This window comes from Nilaparvata lugens, chromosome 7 (assembly GCF_014356525.2).
Source record: "Nilaparvata lugens isolate BPH chromosome 7, ASM1435652v1, whole genome shotgun sequence".
In the NCBI taxonomy this organism is placed as follows: Eukaryota; Metazoa; Arthropoda; class Insecta; order Hemiptera; family Delphacidae; genus Nilaparvata; species Nilaparvata lugens.
In genome coordinates this window covers 928,727-949,465 of record NC_052510.1, presented here as the reverse complement: position 1 = coordinate 949,465, position 20,739 = coordinate 928,727, and the positions used below count along the sequence as shown (strand labels likewise).

The window sequence follows — 20,739 nt, the reverse complement described above, 5'->3', positions numbered from 1 at the left end:
TTTAAAAAAATGTTGTACACAAACCAATTTTACATCAAATTACTCATAGAAGTATCGAGTTTATGATTATGTATTATAAGTGTTCTATGTGCCCTCCGGACGACATCTAGACGGTAGCCAAATTCATCCCAGACTGTTTGCAAGATGTCTGTCTTCTCGGACTGTAGCTACTACATCAGTTATCCTGGTTTTTAGCTGCTCAATATCAAGTGCTAAGGGAGGAACATAAACACGATCTTTAACGTTGTTCCTCCCTTAGCACTTGATATTGAGCAGCTAAAAGCCAGGATCACTGATGCAGTAGCTACAGTCCGAGAAGACAGACATCTTGCGAACAGTCTGGGATGAATCTGGCTACCGTCTAGATGTCGTCCGGAGGGCACATAGAACACTTATAATACATAATCATAAACTCGATACTTCTATGAGTAATTTGATGTAAAATTGGTTTGTATACACCATTCTTTTAAATAAATATAACTGTTTGAAATTGGTGCATTCTTTTTGAAACACCCGGTATATTGCTTTCAAAATCATTTAATAACAAGTTTTTATAATTGAGATAGAATATTGTGGTATTTCATTAAGTTCCTTCATAGTATACAAACGATTTGGAAAAAGTGCGGAGGTGGAGAAAGATAGAGCTATCTGCTGTGTCTAATGACAGACAATGATAACAAATCGAAGTTTATCAGGTGCTGGCTTTGCAGCTGGACTTCCGCCCATGTATTTTGATTTATTTTGTGTTGAATCGAATAAAATTACTTTATTGTATTATTTTGTATAATCTAGACTGGAAAATTTGAATTGTCTTGCAGGTACAACCTGGGCAAAGTGCTGGAAGCATTGGGTGACTGTAGCAGAGCCAGCGATTGTATGGCGACCGCCCTGCAAGTGGAGATGGCTTCACCCATTCTGCCCTACACCACTATACCGATGGTTTTCGAGTGAAAAGGTAGTCTTATCAGTGAAAAAACATATATAGATAAAGATAAAGAACCTTGAATCTTGAAGTACAGGGTGCGGCATCAAAATTTCATTTTTTTTAAAGAGGCGTCTCGAACCGCGCGGCTATAAGCAGGCGTGGTTAGAGCCGTCACTGATAGAGCACATAACCTTTAAATTCATTGCATTTCTATATTATATGAACGTGAATTAGAAGTACTGGCTCTATATTGCATTCAATATTCATATCTAATGAATAATCGAATCTAATGAATTTAGAGGCTTTTTGTCCTATAGAAAGGTCCACTTTATAATGGTAGTATTTGATCAACATTGGAGTTGCTATCCTTGTCTATCATTCGACAAAGCAGATAGCGCTATCCTTCTGTAGCTTCACAACGTTGCCAAATCCGTTCTTAACAATGTAGAAGTATAATACATTGAGGCAGACAATCGGTAACACTGTTCTCCTATCTCTATCCACTGCCATTATAACGTGGACCTCACTGTAGCCGAGACGCCGCTAAGCAATTCCAACTTCAAGTGAAAATAGGTAAAATTATAGTTGATTGACAGAGAGAGATTCACGTTATAGAGTCCGTGGAAATTATAGGACTACATGGTTGCCAAGTCTCAGATTTCCAGCGCCCTCTAGAGTAGATACATTTTCATGATTCAAGTCATCCCGGTATATCTGATGTAATATTAATTGTGTATTCATGTTAATAATGACCAATTACATTTTATTCGTCAAGAAAGTATTTATGCTCTCATGGTTTAACCGTTAGACTACCAATGGGACGACAATATGTCCCAATAGAAGCTCATCGTATCCCAGTGGGTAAATAGATCATCTTAACTACACAGTAATGAAACCCAGTGGTAGTCGAGGGTCTATTCTGTAAAATACATCAGATGTTTAGAACTATCTGATCGCCATATTATCAGATATGAGGTTATATTGTGGTTATATGCTCTCATGCATGCATGCATGTGTCAGATGCTGGTTTTGTGCTGAATGAAGCTGTTCTAATGTGATTTGCAGTGTCATTTTGAGTTAAAAGTAAGTAAATAACTTCATATAATGTCAATAATAACATGTGAAATTGAAATTGCAAAGCTATTTACTAAATTGCATTCGTTTTATCGTGTTTTTGTATTGGGACATATTATCCCAATGGCAAAATTGATTATTTGGTATTTGACGGGACAAGCTTCATAGACCCTATTTAGTAGTCTAAGGGTAACATTTTTTTATAATTTATATTAAATACTGCATTTTGGTAGATTATCAAATTCTTTCAAGTTCAGTTTTGTATATAGTGAGGTCCACGTTATAATGACAGTATTTGATCAACTTTGGTTTTCTATCCTTGTCTATCTTTCGACAAAGCCGGTGGTACTATCCTTTTCTAGGTCCACAACGGTGTCAATTATGTTTTTGACAGTGTAGAAATATGATTAATTAATGCAGAGAATCGGCATCGCTGTTCTTCTATCTTTATTCACTGTCATTAAAACGTGGACCTCACTATGGGACTATTGTTCGATGTCGCTTTCAAATTAAAATCATTCATTATTAAGCTTTTCAATGGGTTCTTGCATTATAAATGAAATAAATATCGCATTTAATGTATAATGAGAAGATAATGATAATCAAAATTACATTGTGTAAGTCTTCCTATGCGTTATAGTGCCGGTTGCACAAAAGCCGGTTGAATTTTAATCTTGATTAATTCCACGAGAACCGATCAGAGAAGCCGTCTTATCAAAAATGCCTTCTCTGATTGGAATTAATTACGGTTAAATTTAACCGGTTTTTGTGCGACTGGGCCATAGACATACTGTGAAACCTCTATTAACCGTCGCTCTCTGTTGACTTCATTGTCTGTCTCCTTTTATTTAAAAAATATTCTGACAAAACAAATATACTGTAAAATATTAGCCTCCTGTACACTGTTTTATATTGTATATATTTTATAAATAAAGAAAGTTGAATTCAATTACAGTAATGTACTGTTTAGTTACTTATATGTGGTAGGCCTACTCTACACTGAATTTATTTGCAATAAAGTACATAATACTGTAATGACATTTCTATTTTCCGTTTTTTCCCTGTTTTATTCCCGGTCTAGAAGGGGTCGGTTGATAGAGGCTCTACTGTATATAGTTGTACAATTTAGATAGATAATTCATCAATAAAATGATAATTCATCTATGATCGGGTTTTCATGTATTTAGCGGCCTATGATGCGTAATTAGTAATAATTAGTTAAACCTTAATGAATCTGTTATTGTATAAAATAATGTATTATATAAAATTGTGTAAATTGTTCGAAACTTGTATTCAAACTGATGATTGTTAAAAGCAAATACATAAATCCTATAAGTAATAGAGAGGTCCACGTTATAATGGCAGTTGAGAAAGATAGGGGAACAACGTTGCCAATGCTCTGTCTTGTCAATGCCTTCTATAGACGGTAGCTGATATAGGTTTATTGATGTAATATCAACGGTTCATTCTAGTTTAAAATAATAAGTTATATTTTATCAAGCAAGAAATTATATTTTCAATAATTTCATAATGAATTTTAATAATCAAGATGAATATTTTGTTAATTCTACATTGTTAAAAGATGATCTGGCAACAGAGCATAGCGAGAAAGAGATAGCGCTATCCTCTTTCAAACACTGCCATTATAACGTGGACCTCACTATAGCTGTTTAAGTAGGCTATTGTTATACAATAACTATTTTTTCTTAAACAGGATTTAATTATTATTTACTTAAACATCTTGTAATGTCAAATAATATTGTATTTTCTTCATTTTGGTTGAGGTATTGTTATCAACATCTGGGGTTATGGCTGTGCATTCTATTTGTTACCTTTTGAAGATTTCGTTTATGTTCTGAATTTGCTTTTCTATAAAATTTTCATGTAAGTTGTAAATAAATGAGTTAAGAATTATTTAGTTGTCTCATTAATCACTCTTTACACGAATTACTGGAGAAGTTTTGAAGGATCTTGCTGAAAAACATAATCTAAAATGCTCCTATCTTGCAAACGGTGAGGAACTTCAAAAAATTGACCACAGAATCGTGTTTCCCGTTCTCCAAATAGCATCTTATAGCAAGGTTTGAGCTATTTTTATTTTTGAAGGATTTTGATTTTGCTGTTGTTTTGAAAAAGTGAAATATAATTTTCCCACTCCCATTCTTGAGTTATGAGCGTTTGAAGATGAGTGATTTCTCTTATCTGTGAGTGGAGAAGAGATTTTATGTTTCAGTGAATAACTCACCCAGTATTGTAGAGAAACGTCTCATATTATAGCACAACACTTGTTATGTCAACCTCTTTCCTTAGTCCGAATATCAACCGAATCTGGCACATTCGCATTTTTATTGAAATCCATGAATGTTAACAATAAAAAATCCATGTTAATCCATGAAAAAAACCATCCATGGTTTTTCTCATTTTTTTGTGAAAAATAAAAATCGCTCAAACTTCGTGACCTTAAACTCTTGATGCGAGGAACACGAATCTGGAATTTGATTTGTGAAATTCCTTACCGTTCATTAGATATGGCCGTTTGAAAATTGCAAATTTTATGTTTGAAGCTGCATACCTCAGCCTTTATAGTAGCTGGGGTGCCAAATTTGGCTCCGACATTTCTCAGGTAGAGCTTCAACTATGGTGCAAATTCCAGCCAGAACTGAGATACTTTTTTTACTGTTTCAAAACGCAGATACTTTTTTTTACTATTTCAATGAAAAATTCATGTTAATACGTGAAAAACCATCCATGGTTTTTCTCATTTTTTGTGAAAAATAAAAATTGCTCACTTTATGCTCTTTGATGCGAGGAACACGAATCTGGAATCCGATTTGTGAAATTCCTTACCGTTCATTAGATATGACCGTTTGAAAATTGCAAATTTTATGTTTGAAGCTGGATAACTAACCCCTTCTGGGGGTGCCAAATTTGGCTCCGACATTTCTCAGGTAGAGCTTCATCAATGGTGCAAATTTCAGATAAATCAGAGATACTTTTTTTACTGTTTCAAAACGCACGATGGATAAAACATCATGGATTGTTGCAAAAATGTTCAATAATTAAAATCGCTCAAATTCTCAGGAATTGTCAGGATATGTCATCACATTGGTGAAATTCACTCCTATTCCTGAGCTATGAGCATTTGCAGTGGTTTTTCTGATCTGTGAGTGGAGGAAAATGGTGGTTTGAGAACCAAAATATAATTTTCGCTAAAACTCTGATGGATGATAGTTTATGAGGCGAGGAACATGAATCTGATAATATATTTGTAAAATTCGCCCCCGTTTATGAGTAAAACAAATAACTTATTCATTTAGTAAAATTGAACTGCTTAACTTAAAATGCTCATATCTCGAGAACGGTTGCAAATGTTGCTTTACGCTATAGTCCTCAATTCTGGTTCTAAAAAATAATTCAGGCAATACGTTAAAAATGAAAATTCTCTTATTAATATTGCAATACTAACACATTCGAACTTAAACTACTATAATTCATTAATCAAATAACACGACAGATTATAAAAACTTCTGGAATAATCTCGAATATTTTCAGTCTTCTTTCTCTCCTATTGAATCACTGTCCCTTTCAGAAAGTTGAAATACGTATATGCAGCTTGTAGAGTCTGAAAATGATTGAAAATTTTATGTGAATTATTTCAATTTCTCAATTCCCTCACTCAAGAGTTCAGAAAACTGTTATATCGATATTCAAATAATAACAACCAGCTTCCAAAAAGTATCAAATTTATAATGTAGAAAAAATGAATATTTAGATAGTGATAATGATATAATCTCTTATTTATAATATAAATTGAGCACTCAACTTTTACGCTGGGTTTAAGTTGGATTCCAACATAACAGTATCAATTAAAATATGATTTCCATGAGTGCTTGATAGACCGTTCCCACTCATCACGACCGAGCAAGTATAACAAAACTCCCACAAGTATTCCTTAAACATAGCAAGCGACGCGGAAACTAAACTCTCGCATAACTTACCATCGGCTCTCTCGACTCGAGGGTAGTTCATCATTTTTTTATTATTAGAACTTACAAGTTCTCACTGTATGCCTACCTTGAAGCACACTTCAACTGTCTACAAATATAAATTATTACGAGATATTGCAATTATTCAAATGCTAATGAATTAGTAATAATAATAATGATTATTATTAAACGAAAATCCAAATTAAATGCTGCGTAAATCATCCCGATGACTTCTACTACTGCAAATATTGACAACAGGGTGTATACAGCTGGATAGAAATTCGCCGAGCGCTACTATTCAAAAAATCATTTGTCAGCCCGGCAATCGAACCCGATACCTCCTAATTGCCGGTCAGGAATGCTTACCCTTACACCAAACTGACAATCTCTGTAAAGCAGCGCTCATTTTATACAAAGCCATAGCGGCCAGCCAGTTTACAAATGGAAATACTGAGATAATGCAATTATTCAAATGCTAATGAATAATTAACTAGTAGTTCTGTGAACAGTAGACCTCACGCAGTTTTCTCATCTACAAGTATCTGGTGTGACCTGTTCACCGGCTTCTCCAGACATCTGTGTAATGCATGCAATGAATAATCCACTTGTCAGCTGATTGATTATCAATAATTATATAGTCTGATTAATCCTATCTTCAAAGTAGATGATATATATAGTAATATCGCAGTATGGAGGAAATTCCTTTTCCTTTCATATTATCCTTAAAATGCAAAATTTCAAAAAAATCTTGTGTATACATCGACGTGCAGTTGAAAAAGGAATATTCCTGCCAAATCTCATAGTTCTATCACCGTGTTTGGCCGTAAATGCCTTACATACATACATAAAGACAAAAGAAAATCCGAGTTAAAACATAGACCTCACTTCGTTCGGTCAATTAGTATTTACAGCATTTAATTTGGATTTTCGTTTATTACTTTCACTCTTTATTGATATGTGGGAACCCAGATTTATAGTTTATTTTTCTAGGGATACATGATAATTTTTTCATTTCCAGTTTGAACATTTTAATATTATAAAGAGGATAAAGCAAATACATTGTATTCACCTTTGAAAACCGCAAGCGATTTATTGCTAACAAGCCGTAGCAGTTAATTTCAGTACTGGATAAGGTACGACTCATGATAATCAGCAGATTTTTTTGGAACCACAATGGCCGCCCCACCCATTCGCAATCGTAGAGACACTCTCTCACTCTTTCACCCTGTAACAAAAATTAAAATTTATTTTGCAAAAGCATGATACACTATTACGAGGGTCATTCAATGAGTAACGAGACAAATTACTAATTTTAAAAAACTGCTAAATTGATCCATATGAAACTTCAAGGACATGAAGTTGGCAGCTTTGCGATAATATCTGATCGGTTTTTCCACCGTATTTCGTAAACAGGATAGAAAATTTACTCAGTTAAGAATGAGTTTTTATTTGACTGTCTGATGGTATCATTCGACTCAAGTTTTCCATTTCAATACAGTTTCTATAGTCCAAAAAATGTTTACACCAAGTATTAAGGATTTAATGAGATAGAAAGAGTGTACAATTGAAAACTTGGAAAATATTAAATTAAATGACGATTTCAAGTGAGATAAGAACGCACTGGGAATAATCAGGCCTATGTCTATGATACTTGTATCAAAAATGGCGGCTGATTTCGAAGTTTGAGTTTTTAAAGAAATAATTGTAAATTTTAATCAGCCGCCATTTTGGATAAAGGTATCATAGAACATTTTTGTCGATGCCATCTTTCTTGATTCAAAAAGGTCTTTAAGATGATGTACCACACAATGGGTGTTTACATTTAAAATATTCGAGTTACAACCCCCAAGTCACCCCCTTATGAGGGGTTGATATTCAGTTGTATGTCAAAAGGTAGAATATTTGACCAATAACTTATCCTGAAAGTCACAGTATCAAATTATATAGTAAATTGTTCATTTTTGATTTCATCATTACACCCACCTGAAAACCTGGTTTTAGTTTTTCTTTTCTTTATTTATTACAGTAACAACAGTCTCAAATTTATTGAAGGGTTCTCATACATATGACTCGCTCTTTTATAAAAATGTTATAAGCCTAGTACGGTGATTGAACAATACATTACCTCATCAACAATTTTCTGTCCATAACTGCTAAATGCATAGAGAAGTATCAAAGTGAATACCATTTGAATTATGAATTTGACTTTCCTCATCTGAAAATAAATACAGTAGTTTAAAGTAACGTTATCATTCACTCATTTCAGTATTAAATAATTCAGCCATAGAGAACAAATTAATAGCATAAGTAGGTTCCCATATGGTATCGGTTGTTTTTTTTAATGTGTTGGGGTGAAGTTATAAGAATGGCACAGTATGAGAGACTACCAGCAGCATCACAGAACTTTACAAAAAAGAACTACTAGGACTATCGACTTGAGTTAACAGTGACATTATTTCTACACTGCTAAAAACAGATCTGGCGACGTTGCGTTGCTAGAAAAAGATAGCGTTATCTGTTTTGTCGAATGATAGACAATGATAGCAACACTAATCTGAATCACATTCTGTCATTATAACGTGGCCCCACTCACCTCTATGATACTGTAGATGTATGTGCATAGTTGAAAGGTACAGCTAAACGTATATGCCAGTATGGAGACGCGTGAAAGTCTTATAAATTTCGAGTGATGTCTGCAACATAATAGAAAAGCATTGGATCACTTCTTCTATAATATCTATCTATAATATAATAAAGGAAATATCGGCTTATATAAGTACGGCTTGTACAAGTACGGGATAGGAAATTCACGAATGACGAATCATCACGTCTCAACTACTGGACTGATTAACTTGAAATTTTGCTAACAGATTTTTAACTAACCGAGGATGGTTATAGGCCTATTTTAAATTGTTCAAGTTTTCAATTAGAAACTTGCGGAGCACAGTCATGAAAAACCTGAACTTTAAATTTATAATAGTGTCATAACTGAATTAATGGCCCAGGTAATCTCTTCAAATAAAGGGCCAAGTCTCAACTTATTTTATACAAACTATTCGAATCTTCTCATTAGACCATACCGCATATTTTTTTCGAATTCCAGTTATGGACTATAACTCAAGTCAGGTCAATAACTTCATATAATTCAACTCTAAATAAATCAAACCTAGCCTTGGTTTAAAAGAGACTCTTGTACACTATTAAGTTATTTATCAATTTAATATTTTTTCAAATGTTTTTTTTTTGTTATAAATTTACCTTTCAAACCTGGGGTTTTTCAAATAACCTTTTATTTTGAGTCATTATATGATAATCAGCTCTGTTGGTATAATGGTAGGCCTACTCATGTATATTTGAATATTTGGTCCACTCCACTCGTTTTCACATACATTATAACTTCATGGTAGCATACAGTTAAAAAGCCAAGTTTTTCAAATAATGGCCTACAAGAATCTAGCCTATCCGCTTTGTTGAATGATAGGCAAGGATAGCAATACCATGTTAATCAAACACTGCCATTATAACGTGGACCTCACTATAGATATACTGTAGTGTATTTTTTATGTTGTGTGTGTGTTTTTGATTTGGGTTAATTGTGGGTTTAGGCTATGTGTGGATTAAGGCTTACATCATGATGTGCTGATGATACTTGATGACACAATTCATGAGCCGGTGCAGCCTGGCCTGTTCCCAGCTCTCGATGGCGTCCAGTTGGCGCACGTAGCGCACGCACAAACTCAACTGGTACCAGCTGATGTGGCCGAGAAAATAGTTGCTCATCACTATGACACTGCCGAATATTGTGTTCATCACATAGAAGTAGGTGGCAAACGCGTTTAGTGCTAGCTGCACTTGCCAAGTCTCATAACCTGCAATAATTCAAGTATTTACTTATCTATTTTACTATCCATGAAAAACTGCACGCTTTGAATTATTTTCGACGATACTACAGTCCAATTTTTGAATATTATGATACCCTCGCTTCAGCTCGAAATTACTAAATCGCGCCAACCGCTCACTACCTAAGCACAGAACTCTAGCCTAAGCGGCTAAGAGTCCCGTTACTGCCGGCGCGGCGCGCAACACCTACACTGGTAGCTAACACTCGCCCACTGCAAGAGACTACCCTGCTATGTAAGCGGGCTCCTCCAGTGAGACAAATCACACAGTTATCACGTTGAGCAGTCATATAGAGCTACATAGCTCAAGATACTGCCGAATTAGGGTGCAAATGACTCACCCTAACATGTTCCACTAGTAGCGTAGAGACAAATCAGTTCTTCCCCTGCTGGCGAGCCAGTTGGACCTTAGAGCGGAGGTACCCTTAAGGCTGAGCAAATGCTAAGAATAAACTTTCTACTCGTGTAGTTTTCGATTCGTATATCATCAAGCTATCAAAATGAAAAACTTTTCTCAGAGAAACATTTTTTTTCGATCATTACTTTTTGAGATAAAGTTAAAATTTTTGGGACAGAACATTTCGAATTCGGTAAGAGATAGATCCATGGTATTTGGAGGATTGAATCTTCATGGTAGGCTATTGTTGATCTGGTAAAACTAAAATTTTCTGAAAATATCAATTTTTGATAAAGTTATTCAATTTACTAAAAATTACCAAAAATAGCTCAACAAAAAGTTATTTTTGGTAATTTTTTGCAAATTCAATAACTTTCTCAAAAATCTGGTGTGGCGCACTCACACAACTTTCCTTGCCGTTTTGAAAATTTATCACCTGACGCTAGTGTACACGCGCATCTCAAGTCTTCTATTCAAAGATCTGCCAGCTGGTGACAGGACAATAACGCTGGATACACACAAAGTCTGCTATCTCTTCATAGTGAATGATTTAATAGAATCAACAGTGTTGCCAACAGTTTGCATTATTGAATAAACACATTTTCTCGAATTTCGAGCTTATTTCCATTTTTAAGTGAAAATGTCACTGAACATTAATTGTAGAGATTTTTATGCTCAATCTTCTCCACTTGAAATTTCTTGTTTGAATTGTATCTGAAGCCTGATAATTGGGAATCTAAAATCACACTTTGCATTGATGGGGTGGAGCTCCTGAAATTTTTACAGATATGGGACTTGTGGCAGTTGATAGAGCTTAACAATGACTATTTTAGGTATGAATTTGATCAAAATCGTTGGAGCCATTTTCGAGAAAATCGCGAAAAACCCTGTTTTTGACAACATTTTCGCCATTTTAGCCGCCATGTTGAATTGAATTTGATCGAAATTGTTCGTGTCGGATCCTTATAGGGGAAGGACCTTAAGTTCCAAATTTCAAGTCATTCCGTTAATTGGGAGATGAGATATCGTGTACACAGACGCACATACACTCATATATACACACACACACACACACACACACACACACACACACACACACACACACACACACACACACACACACACACACATACAGACCAATACCCAAAAATCATGTTTTTGGACTCAGGGGACCTTGAAACATATAGAGAACATGAAATTGGGGTACCTTAAATTTTTTTGGAAAGCAATACTTTCCTTACCTATGGTAATAGGGCAAGGAAAGTAAAAATTGATATTTCCAGGAAACTTTTGTTTTACTAGATCAACAATACCATGGAGAATCAATCATCTAACTCTCATGGATTTATCTCTTACCGAATTCGAAATGTTCTGTCCCAAAAATTTAAACTTCAGGCGCTCATATCTCAAAAAGTAATGATCGGGAAAAAAAATGTTTTCCTGAGAAAACTTTTTCATTTTGATAGCTTGATGATATACAAATCGAAAAACTTTGAAAAATATCACCAGTAGAAAGTTTATTTTTAGCCTTTGCACAGCCTTATCGGTGTTTGATCCCTCTTACTTTATGGTGAGCTGATGAAAGTAAAAGGGCCAAGCCAAGTTGAAGCATAACTTGTGTTTTCGGGGAAGGAAGCTGAAGGAACGTCTCCAATGGCTCGACGAGGCGCTCCCGGTAAATCTCGGAAGGGTATCTAAGTTAGGGGCACCACGGCCTAAAGACCGTGTGGCGGAACCTATAAGGGAAAATACCGTGGTTTACTGGTGAGTGATCTAGCTAGTTGGCCCTCTCCAGCCGGTGCTGACGTTCTGACGGCCTACAACTAGGGTTGCCACCTTTTTCAAAGAAAAATAAAGTACATTGGTAAACACAGGCCTAAAAAATATACGGTAATTTATATTTAAATATTTTATACGGTATATTATGTTTAAATAAAGTACATGTCATTTTTACCTGTATATTTAAAAAGTCAGCATAGTTCTTTGTGGCATTATTATATACTCACAAAAATACACATTATTGACATGAGTAAATAAAAAATGAATAAATATCACTGATTACTATTAGAATCCATTATAATTACTCTATTAATAATGACTAATGATAGAATAATTCGATTTATCAAAATAAGAATATGATACCTTGGAAAGTTATTGATTACATACTGGTATGACGAAAATATCATAAATCATTAAAAATATAAATTAAATCAATTTGTTACAAAGCACACGCTCATAAAGAAGAATTGTATAATATAGTATCATGAGAAAACATATAATTTATTTTATTTAATCCAAAAAGTTCTAGAGAGTTGGTCTTCTAAATTCAAAATGTAAGTTATACGCCTTGAAAAAATGCATAATATTGTTACTCTTCAACAATTTAATCAAATCTAGGCTATTGCAAAATAATTTGATGTACACAAGATTAAGAAATTTAATGCAAAAAAATTGCACCCCTCTGGCCAAAGATATGTGTACTTCTCAAAATACAATTTTAGATGATTTATTAAAAACAAAGCACACTTTATTTAGCCTATATGAAATATTTAAAATATTTTAAAAGAACGGCCGGTTTCAGCTTATTTTAGCCATTTTCAAGTTCAAATGAAGAAATAAGTATTGACTAATTTATGTACATATAAGACTATCCTCCATATTATTTTCTATTTATTGGTTTGCATAATTTTATCAAAAATGGGATCATATAAATCGAATTGAATGATATTTATTAGTTTATTACTATTTAATTTTGCTGTAGTGTAGATATGAAATCTTCTTTTACATTAATTTAATTTACCGCTTTTGCTCCAACGTTTAAAATCTTCATATTAGCATTCATATCAATATATCTATGGTTTTCTTCTATCAAGTGCTCAACAAGGCTGATTATTGAGTAGTATTTTTTTTATTTTAGAGCTCGAATGTGCTCCTGGAAAAAATAAATAAAAGAAGCTTTATGTTTTTAATAACTCTTATAAGTAGCCCATGCAAATAAAGTAATTTTGAATGGATATTCAAAATACAATACATGGATATAATGGAATACAAAATGAGTTCAATAATGAATTTTAAATTTAATAAAAAATCAATTAGTTATTCTTGACAATATATTTATTATTGCTTTTGGTCATCATCAATAAATAGTTGCTACTGGTGAAGAGTTGCAAAGCATCTTTGCAATCAACATTCAAATTGAAATAAGTAAATCATTAGTTCATTATTTCTTATGAGATTCAAAGATGCTCTGCTCCTCTCATCTCTTCACTTATTATTCATCACAGAAAAAACCCATTCTACAAATGCTGAAGTGGCAGGGATAGAGAGTAAATATGAAACCACTTGATACAAATTCTTGAACTCATCAGCATCACATGCACTGAAAAAATGTAGCCAATATTTAGTTTAAATCTGACAGTCTCCGCCAATCTACTAATCTATAGTGAGGTCCACGTTATAATGACAGTGGATAAAGATAGAAGAATAACGTTGCCTATTCTCTGCCTCAATTAATTATATATCTACATAGTCAAAAATATAATTGGCATCGTTGTGGAGCTAGAAAAGGATAGTACTACTACCTGCTTTGTCGAATGATAGACGAGGGTAGCAACACCAAAGTTAATCAAATACTGTCATTATAACGTGGACCACACTATAAAATGTTTTGATTTCCACTTACTTTATTATATAGTACTTTGTTGAGCAAAATAAAGTATTTTTGCGTACTTTATCTTGCTTACAAAGTATAAAGTGCAAGACCTCCAAATAAAGTACAATACTTTATAATATAGTACGGGTGGCAACCCTACCTACAACCCCGCCGCATCACCACCCATCACACCAGGACTCGCCTTCCCACAGGCGCTCCTCCCGCTAGAAACGAGACGACCCATCGCTTTCCCGCTACTAGCTTCCGGCCAATATGCATGGTCCCCACAGCCAAGGATAACAATTAGTTATTAAAAACTAGTACTCACATGTGGAGCGCCTTCGGATTTTTTAAATCCATTTTCACAACTGAAAATGGACAAATAAACAGTGTTGAAAATGGATTTAAAAAATTCAAAAGCGCTCCACATGTGAGTACTAGTTTTTAATAACTAATATACAAAAATTAGACTGTAGTGTCGTCGAAAAAAGTTCAAAACGGATCAAGTATTTATTTTGAATTGAAAGAATAAGACGTTCATCTTGTCAATATAGTTTTCAATGATTGAATAAGAAATTTTAATAAATTTAATGAATTATATTTCTACATTGTCACAAAAACGACCTGGCAACGTTGCAAAGCTAAAAAAGGATATCATTATCTGCTTTGTCGAATGATAAATAAGGGTACCGTCGCAGCACCAATGTTAATCAAATGCCATTATAACGTGGATCTCACTATACTAGTTTCAACCTTATACAAATGTATGTGTTTACCTTGTATGATAAATGTGTTGAATTTTATTTATTTACCTTTCGGATAATGGAAGTAGGTGATGACGGGCAGGTGTTGAGTGGGAGAGTGAGAGAAGACAACTGTCCTGAGTACAAGGAAGACAGAGTAGGCCATGGGAAGATACGAGGTGGCCGTGTTTCGAATCAGCAGGATAGCACCAGCGTAGCGAACATACTTCTTCAGATCCATTCTGTGCTCCAAGCTGAATTTGCTGCAATCACATTCAAATGAATATTCATTTATTTGAGTTTGTTTCATTATTGACCGAGCGAAGTGAGGTCTAAGATTCAAGTCGACGGTTTGGCATTTCTCTTAATGCTTAAATGTTTGAATGTTTATATGTTGCGCATTTACGGCGAAACGCGGTTATAGATTTTCATGAAATTTGACAGGTAGGCTATGTTCCATTTTTAATTGCGCGTCGACGTATATACAAGGTTTTTGGAAATTTTGCATTTCAAAGATAATATGAAATGAAAAAGGAGCCTCCTTCATACATTAATATTAGAGTAAAAGTATACTATAGTATTATTCATAATAAAATCAGCTGACAAGTGATTACACAGATGTGTAGAGGAGCCAGTCTATTGCTGTATTTCCATAAGGTCTATAGTTTCAATCAGGTACTTGTGGATGAGAATACTGCGTGAGGTCTACTGTTCACAGAACTACTAGTAAATAGAAGTGCGGTTGACAATTTCAATTTGTGTTTTCATTATGGAAAGTACACAACATCACATAAAACACAACTGTAGATAAATAAATTCTTCAGAAAGTACAGTAGTTTAATAGTGCTACGTTATATAATAATTACCATATATTCATTTATTAGTCAATGGCACACACAGATCATCATAGAATTATATCTATAATTATTAAGGAATGAATTAGCTCATACACGTACGGGATAGAAAATTTACGAATAACGCATCATCACGTCTCAACTACTGGACTGATTGACTTAAAATTTTACATATAGATTCTTAATTTACCAAGGATGGTTATAGGCCTATTTTAAATTCTTCAAGTTCTCAGTTTCTCAAGTTTTTGATTAGACCCTTGCAGAGCACGGGTTACCCGCTAATTGGAAATAAAAAATACTTAGCCCTTAATTACTATTCCCAAGTTTTGATTAACATTTATTCATAAACAGGTTATATTTCTATCGGCACTTCAAATAATATAATATTTTGATAAATCAACAATGCTTATTAATGGAAATTAATGTGCTATCAACTATCATAAAGACTTATTCTGCAACTGTAAATAATAAAAAAATCTTGTTAATTAATAAAAGCAATTAATTCCAACTATTTTAAGAATTTAACATGTTTAAATTTGTAATATTTTTTTATGTTGATTGCTTGTCATTAAAACTAGTCTCAGAGACTAACCATTAATTTTCATTTCACTACCATGAAAAACTACTTCAGTTCATCCTAAGTAGTTCTAAAATTATGAATGTTATAATTTTTATGTTTTTAATTTACATGACTATTGTCAATGCTTACTGTTTTTTAGCCTGTGACAAATAATAAATAAATTTATTGAATTGAATTGAAATATTGATAACAGGGAGGACAGCTACCGTATTTAGTGAGATTCTTCACGTTACAAAGCCAGTGGAAATGATAGGACTACAGTAGTGTTGCCGATTCCCTGTTACCACCGCCTTCTACATTAGATATAGCAGCGATTCAGGATTCAGCGATTCATATCTATATCTATATATATAAAAGCGAAATGGCACTCACTCACTGACTGACTGACTCACTCACTCACTCACTCACTCACTCGCATAACTAAAAATCTACCGGACCAAAAACGTTCAAATTTGGTAGGTATGTTCAGTTGGCCCTTTAGAGGCGCACTAAGAAATCTTTTGGCAATATTTTAACTCTAAGGGTTGTTTTTAAGGGTTTAAAGTTCGTCTTTTAGCATGTATATTCTTCTTCTCCCAATCTCTTAATTATAATTGAAATTTCCATATTATATGTTACTATAGAACTATAATCTAGATAGAGTACCTCTTCGAAACAGTTGTTAACTGGCAACTAAATTAATAATTTTGTCAGGTTGGCATTAAGTTGAGTTGGCTTTGTTAGGTTGGCACCAAGTTGAAGATTCAAATGCATTTATCGCGGAAAAATTGATTGGGCACTGCTACTTCAATCCTGGGAATATTATATTTCTAGCTGTCAGGCTCGCTTCGCCCGCCATACCCGTTTAGCCAAATGTTTAGTCTGGACCCCCGACTGGTTTGTCCTAACATATGATAAAAACGCTCAAATGAAAAATGCAGGCGAGCGAAGCAAGCCTGCTGATCTCATTCTTGGACGATCCAGTCGACGGTCCAGGGGGCGGAGCCCCCTGGCTAGACGGATATGGCGAGCGAAGTGAGCCTGACGGCTAGTAATTAATATTGTTACGATTGTTACACAATCAGGTAACAATATTAACATCACAATCTATGAATTCTTTTAAATTGTGAAATTGGTTTGTCTTAGCAATTTATTAATAAGCAATTTGAATTTGTTTACCGGTTTAGCTTGGCCAACTCGCCAATTTCGTGTTGTCTAGAGAAATGCGCTTGCATCAGGTCGCAATGGCTGCTAATCGACGAGGCGATCGCATGGAAAAACAGCAGCGTGAAGAAGTGCTGCAAATCTCGCAGACGCAGAATTCGTATCTCGAGATGCGACCAGTTGTACAGCAAGCCCATGCTCACGTTCACGATACAGCCCACCACCAGTAGCACGAAAATCACACTTTTCAACCAGTTTCCACCGCATTTCCTGGCCAACTTTTCCCTCGACGTTGGTTCTATGTAGCCGAACATACGGCCAACCTCTCGAAACTGGTCTATTGTTTCAAATTCAACTGGCAACTGAAAATTGTGAAAATAAATACTCTATTACCAGAAAAATATGAACATACTGAGTGAGGTCCACAATGGCAGAGTTTGATTAGCAATGGTATTGCTATCCTTGTCTATCATTCAACAAAGCGGATAGCGCTATCTCTCTCTCTCGATTTGCTATGTTGCCAAATTGGCTTTTAACAATGTATAATTAATTAACAAAATATTTAATCTTAATTATGGAAACTCAATAAGAAATTATTGAAAAATTTAATAATTGATTATTTTAAACAAGAATGAACAATTAATATTACATTAATAAACCTGTATCAGCTACCGTCAAGAAGGCATTGACAAAACAGTGAGGATTGGCAACGTTGTTTCTTTCTCCACTGCCATTATAACGTGGACCTCACTATAGAACAGAATGACTGTCTTCATTTTTCCTAGAGAGTGGAATAAGGGTGCAGTCACTCAGCTCTCTATTAAATATATATTTATTCATTTATTTATTCATGGAGATAACAGGTCAAACCCCCATTTTGCCTCCTTCACACGATACAATAATTTCAACATAATACAATTATCAATAAAAAATTAGAGAAAAATTAAATTATGGAATTATAAAAATGTACAATATTTTTTAATTACAACAATTCAAAAAATATATACAAATTTATTATACATTTCACATGGAACACAAAGCAATAAAGAAGATACCACCTTCTAATAATACAACCAGTTTATAGAAATATAGGGATTATATTAACAGAAATTGTGTTCTTTTTTATAAAATAGAAATATAGTACCCTTAAAAATAAGGCAACTCCAGAAGTTGCCTTGCCTTCAAACCCACGGGATCTGCCCCATCAGGGCAGTTTTGGAGGGGCAAAAAGAAAAACCCAAGAGACCAGAGATGGGTGAAACTCTAGGCACAAATGCGGGTCAAGAGGCTGAGTCGAGGGTGACCAGGTGGCCTAGAGGTAATTTGGCGACCTCTCCTTCAGCGGAAGGACCTACAAAAAAGCCAGGAGTGGAACTCACATAGGTCACGAGTTTGTGGGTGGAGAGACCAAAACTCACCACTGCTCAAAGAAGGGCGGCTATTCAGGCAAAACTTCTTGGGAGAGGTGATGCTTTTGACCCTTCAGAGTTTCGGAGGGGCGAAAAGAAAAACCCAAAATACCAGAGATGGGTGAAACTCCAGGCACAAAATATGTGGGTCAAGAGGTTGAGTCGAGGGTGGACGGGCGCCGGGCGCCCTAAAGGCAGTTTTGCGTCCCCTCTCTCAGCGGAAGGACCTACAAAAAGGCTAGGAGTGGAGTTATTTTCATTTTTTTTCAATTCAATTTGAATGTTCAATTTGGGCAGTTTACGTGGATCACGAGTTTGTGGGTGGAGAGGCCACTGCTCAAAGAAGGGCGGCTATTCAGACAAAACTTCTTGGGAGAGGTGAGGCTTTTGACCCTGCAATAGTCTTTTTGAAAGTCTTTTCAATAAAGCCTTCTCTGATTGGTTCTCGTGGAATTAATCACAGTTAAAATTTAACCACTGGCACAAATTATAACAGCTAGTTTCAGTGTTCACACCATCTCCAAAATAATAAAAATTATTATTATTATTATAAGTTATAATTTATATTCTTTATCTATTATTTTATTTTATCAAAAAAGGGTACTATAGAATTCTATATGAATTTATAATCAAATTATTATATCATTGACGAAGGATAGCAACACGAGTGTTAATCGGATACTGTCATTAAAACGTGAGCCTCACTACTAATAATTGTTTTGAAAATTATAATATTGTAAATTAAGAAAGAAGATAAAGAACATAACCTACCTTTTAGACATTGGCTACTACTATCAAAATTCGGAAAGGGAACAGTTTTGGGCTAGACCTGTTGGTCCTTTTCTAATCATGTATTCAATGTGAATGAATAAATAAATAAATAAAATATCCAACTCACATTATGCTTGTCATGTGAAACCATTTTCTGGCCAGTCTTATTAGCGATTGGGAATATTTCAAACAGATGTAATGAAATGAAAATATATTGTTTATCAAGCGAAGTTAGGACTTTTTAGACCTGTCTACTACTCAATACTAGGCCTAAGTGTCAACTGTTTGTTTTCTCAAACAAGGATTAGTCTCCAGCACAAGTCCTAGTTCTACTGCGAGTAACAATGAATAGGCTACTGCTCAACTAACACTTTCATCAACAATGGTTGCTTATAACTTTCCTCTCATAGCAAAATCACTGCAAAATAAAGCAGAAACAGAGATTTTCGCATCTAACCTATAATTACTGCCCTCGTTATTGATGTGAAAATCGGCGGTTACCCTCTACTCAGTTTCTGTGATTGTAATAATTATCGCACCGGTAATTGCAGCTCCAGTCAGTGCAATATTGTCACCTTGATTTATTTTCAACAATCGTTGTAGATCCCTAATTATGGGTTCAACGTGTCTCAGTATTTTTCTCCATATTTTGTTTCTTTTTCAATCACTGATTGCTCCAATCTTCTTCTTCCCATTTTTGTCATCGACTCTTTAAATGTTAGAGCTTGTTACCCTCTCTACACTGTTTATTCTGTTTTGGGGGATGTTTTTCGAAAAATGATTGCTTGCATGAATTAGGGGCTGCAATTGAGTCTTTTTCGGTTCTGAGCTATTCGACGTTTAGTCTAGTCAGTTGCCTTCCTATTCAGTCTGTGAATACCCTTAGTGTGATTTCACCCTTACATACATACGTATGTTCTTGTAGGGCTATTCATTTAAATAATAAGTACATTATCAAAATAATAAATTTTTAGCTTTTTCTCTGACAGAACGGACGACACCACCGGATTCTTCAATAATTCTGCATTACTATGAAAGCACCAACAACCCGTGTGATTGCCCTTCAATTCAACAAGTCAATGAAATAAAATATTTAGGAACATTAGTGGACAACAAATTTAAATGGGACAAGCACATTAATCTATCAATTACCCAGATCAGGAAACTTCTCTACAAATTCTATCAATTCCGTAAAAACCTCAACTATGAGGCATTAAAAACTGTTCATTTTTCTCCAGTGCAATCAATTTTAAGATATGTCATGATTATCTGGGGAGCTACGAATTTTATACATGTTGAACCTCTC

At 34.5% G+C, this 20,739-nt stretch overlaps 2 protein-coding genes across 2 annotated transcripts in view; one reads left to right on the top strand and one right to left on the bottom strand.

Moving 5' to 3' along the window:
• The window catches only part of LOC111061709 (tetratricopeptide repeat protein 7A), a 63,016-nt gene extending 59,103 nt beyond the window's left edge, over window positions 1–3,913 (top strand). The window contains exon 18 of the mRNA XM_039431818.1: window positions 819–3,913. Coding sequence (XP_039287752.1) covers window positions 819–951 — 133 coding nt within the window. The 3' untranslated portion in view covers window positions 952–3,913. The remainder of the gene's footprint in view (window positions 1–818) is intronic.
• Window positions 3,914–5,431: 1,518 nt separating this feature from the next.
• Window positions 5,432–17,494, bottom strand: LOC111057787. Its single transcript, XM_039433410.1, has 7 exons — window positions 17,269–17,494; window positions 14,746–14,939; window positions 9,614–9,854; window positions 8,579–8,678; window positions 8,111–8,200; window positions 7,055–7,210; window positions 5,432–5,621 (listed from the first exon to the last, which is right to left on the bottom strand). The coding sequence occupies exons 1-7, from the start codon at window positions 17,448–17,450 to the stop codon at window positions 5,565–5,567; spliced, it is 1,020 nt and encodes a 339-aa protein (XP_039289344.1). The 5' UTR covers window positions 17,451–17,494; the 3' UTR covers window positions 5,432–5,564.
• Window positions 17,495–20,739: the final 3,245 nt, after the last annotated feature.

Coding starts and splice junctions, on each gene's coding strand:
- LOC111057787 (XM_039433410.1), bottom strand. CDS start 17,450: ATGGGCTTGCTGTACAACTGGTCGCATCTCGAGATACGAATTCTGCGT. Junction 14,940..17,268: donor GAGTTGGCCAAGCTAAACCG/GTAAACAAATTC, acceptor ATGTGATTGCAG/CAAATTCAGCTTGGAGCACA. Junction 8,201..8,578: donor ACATCTACAGTATCATAGAG/GTGAGTGGGGCC, acceptor ATTTATTTTCAG/ATGAGGAAAGTCAAATTCAT.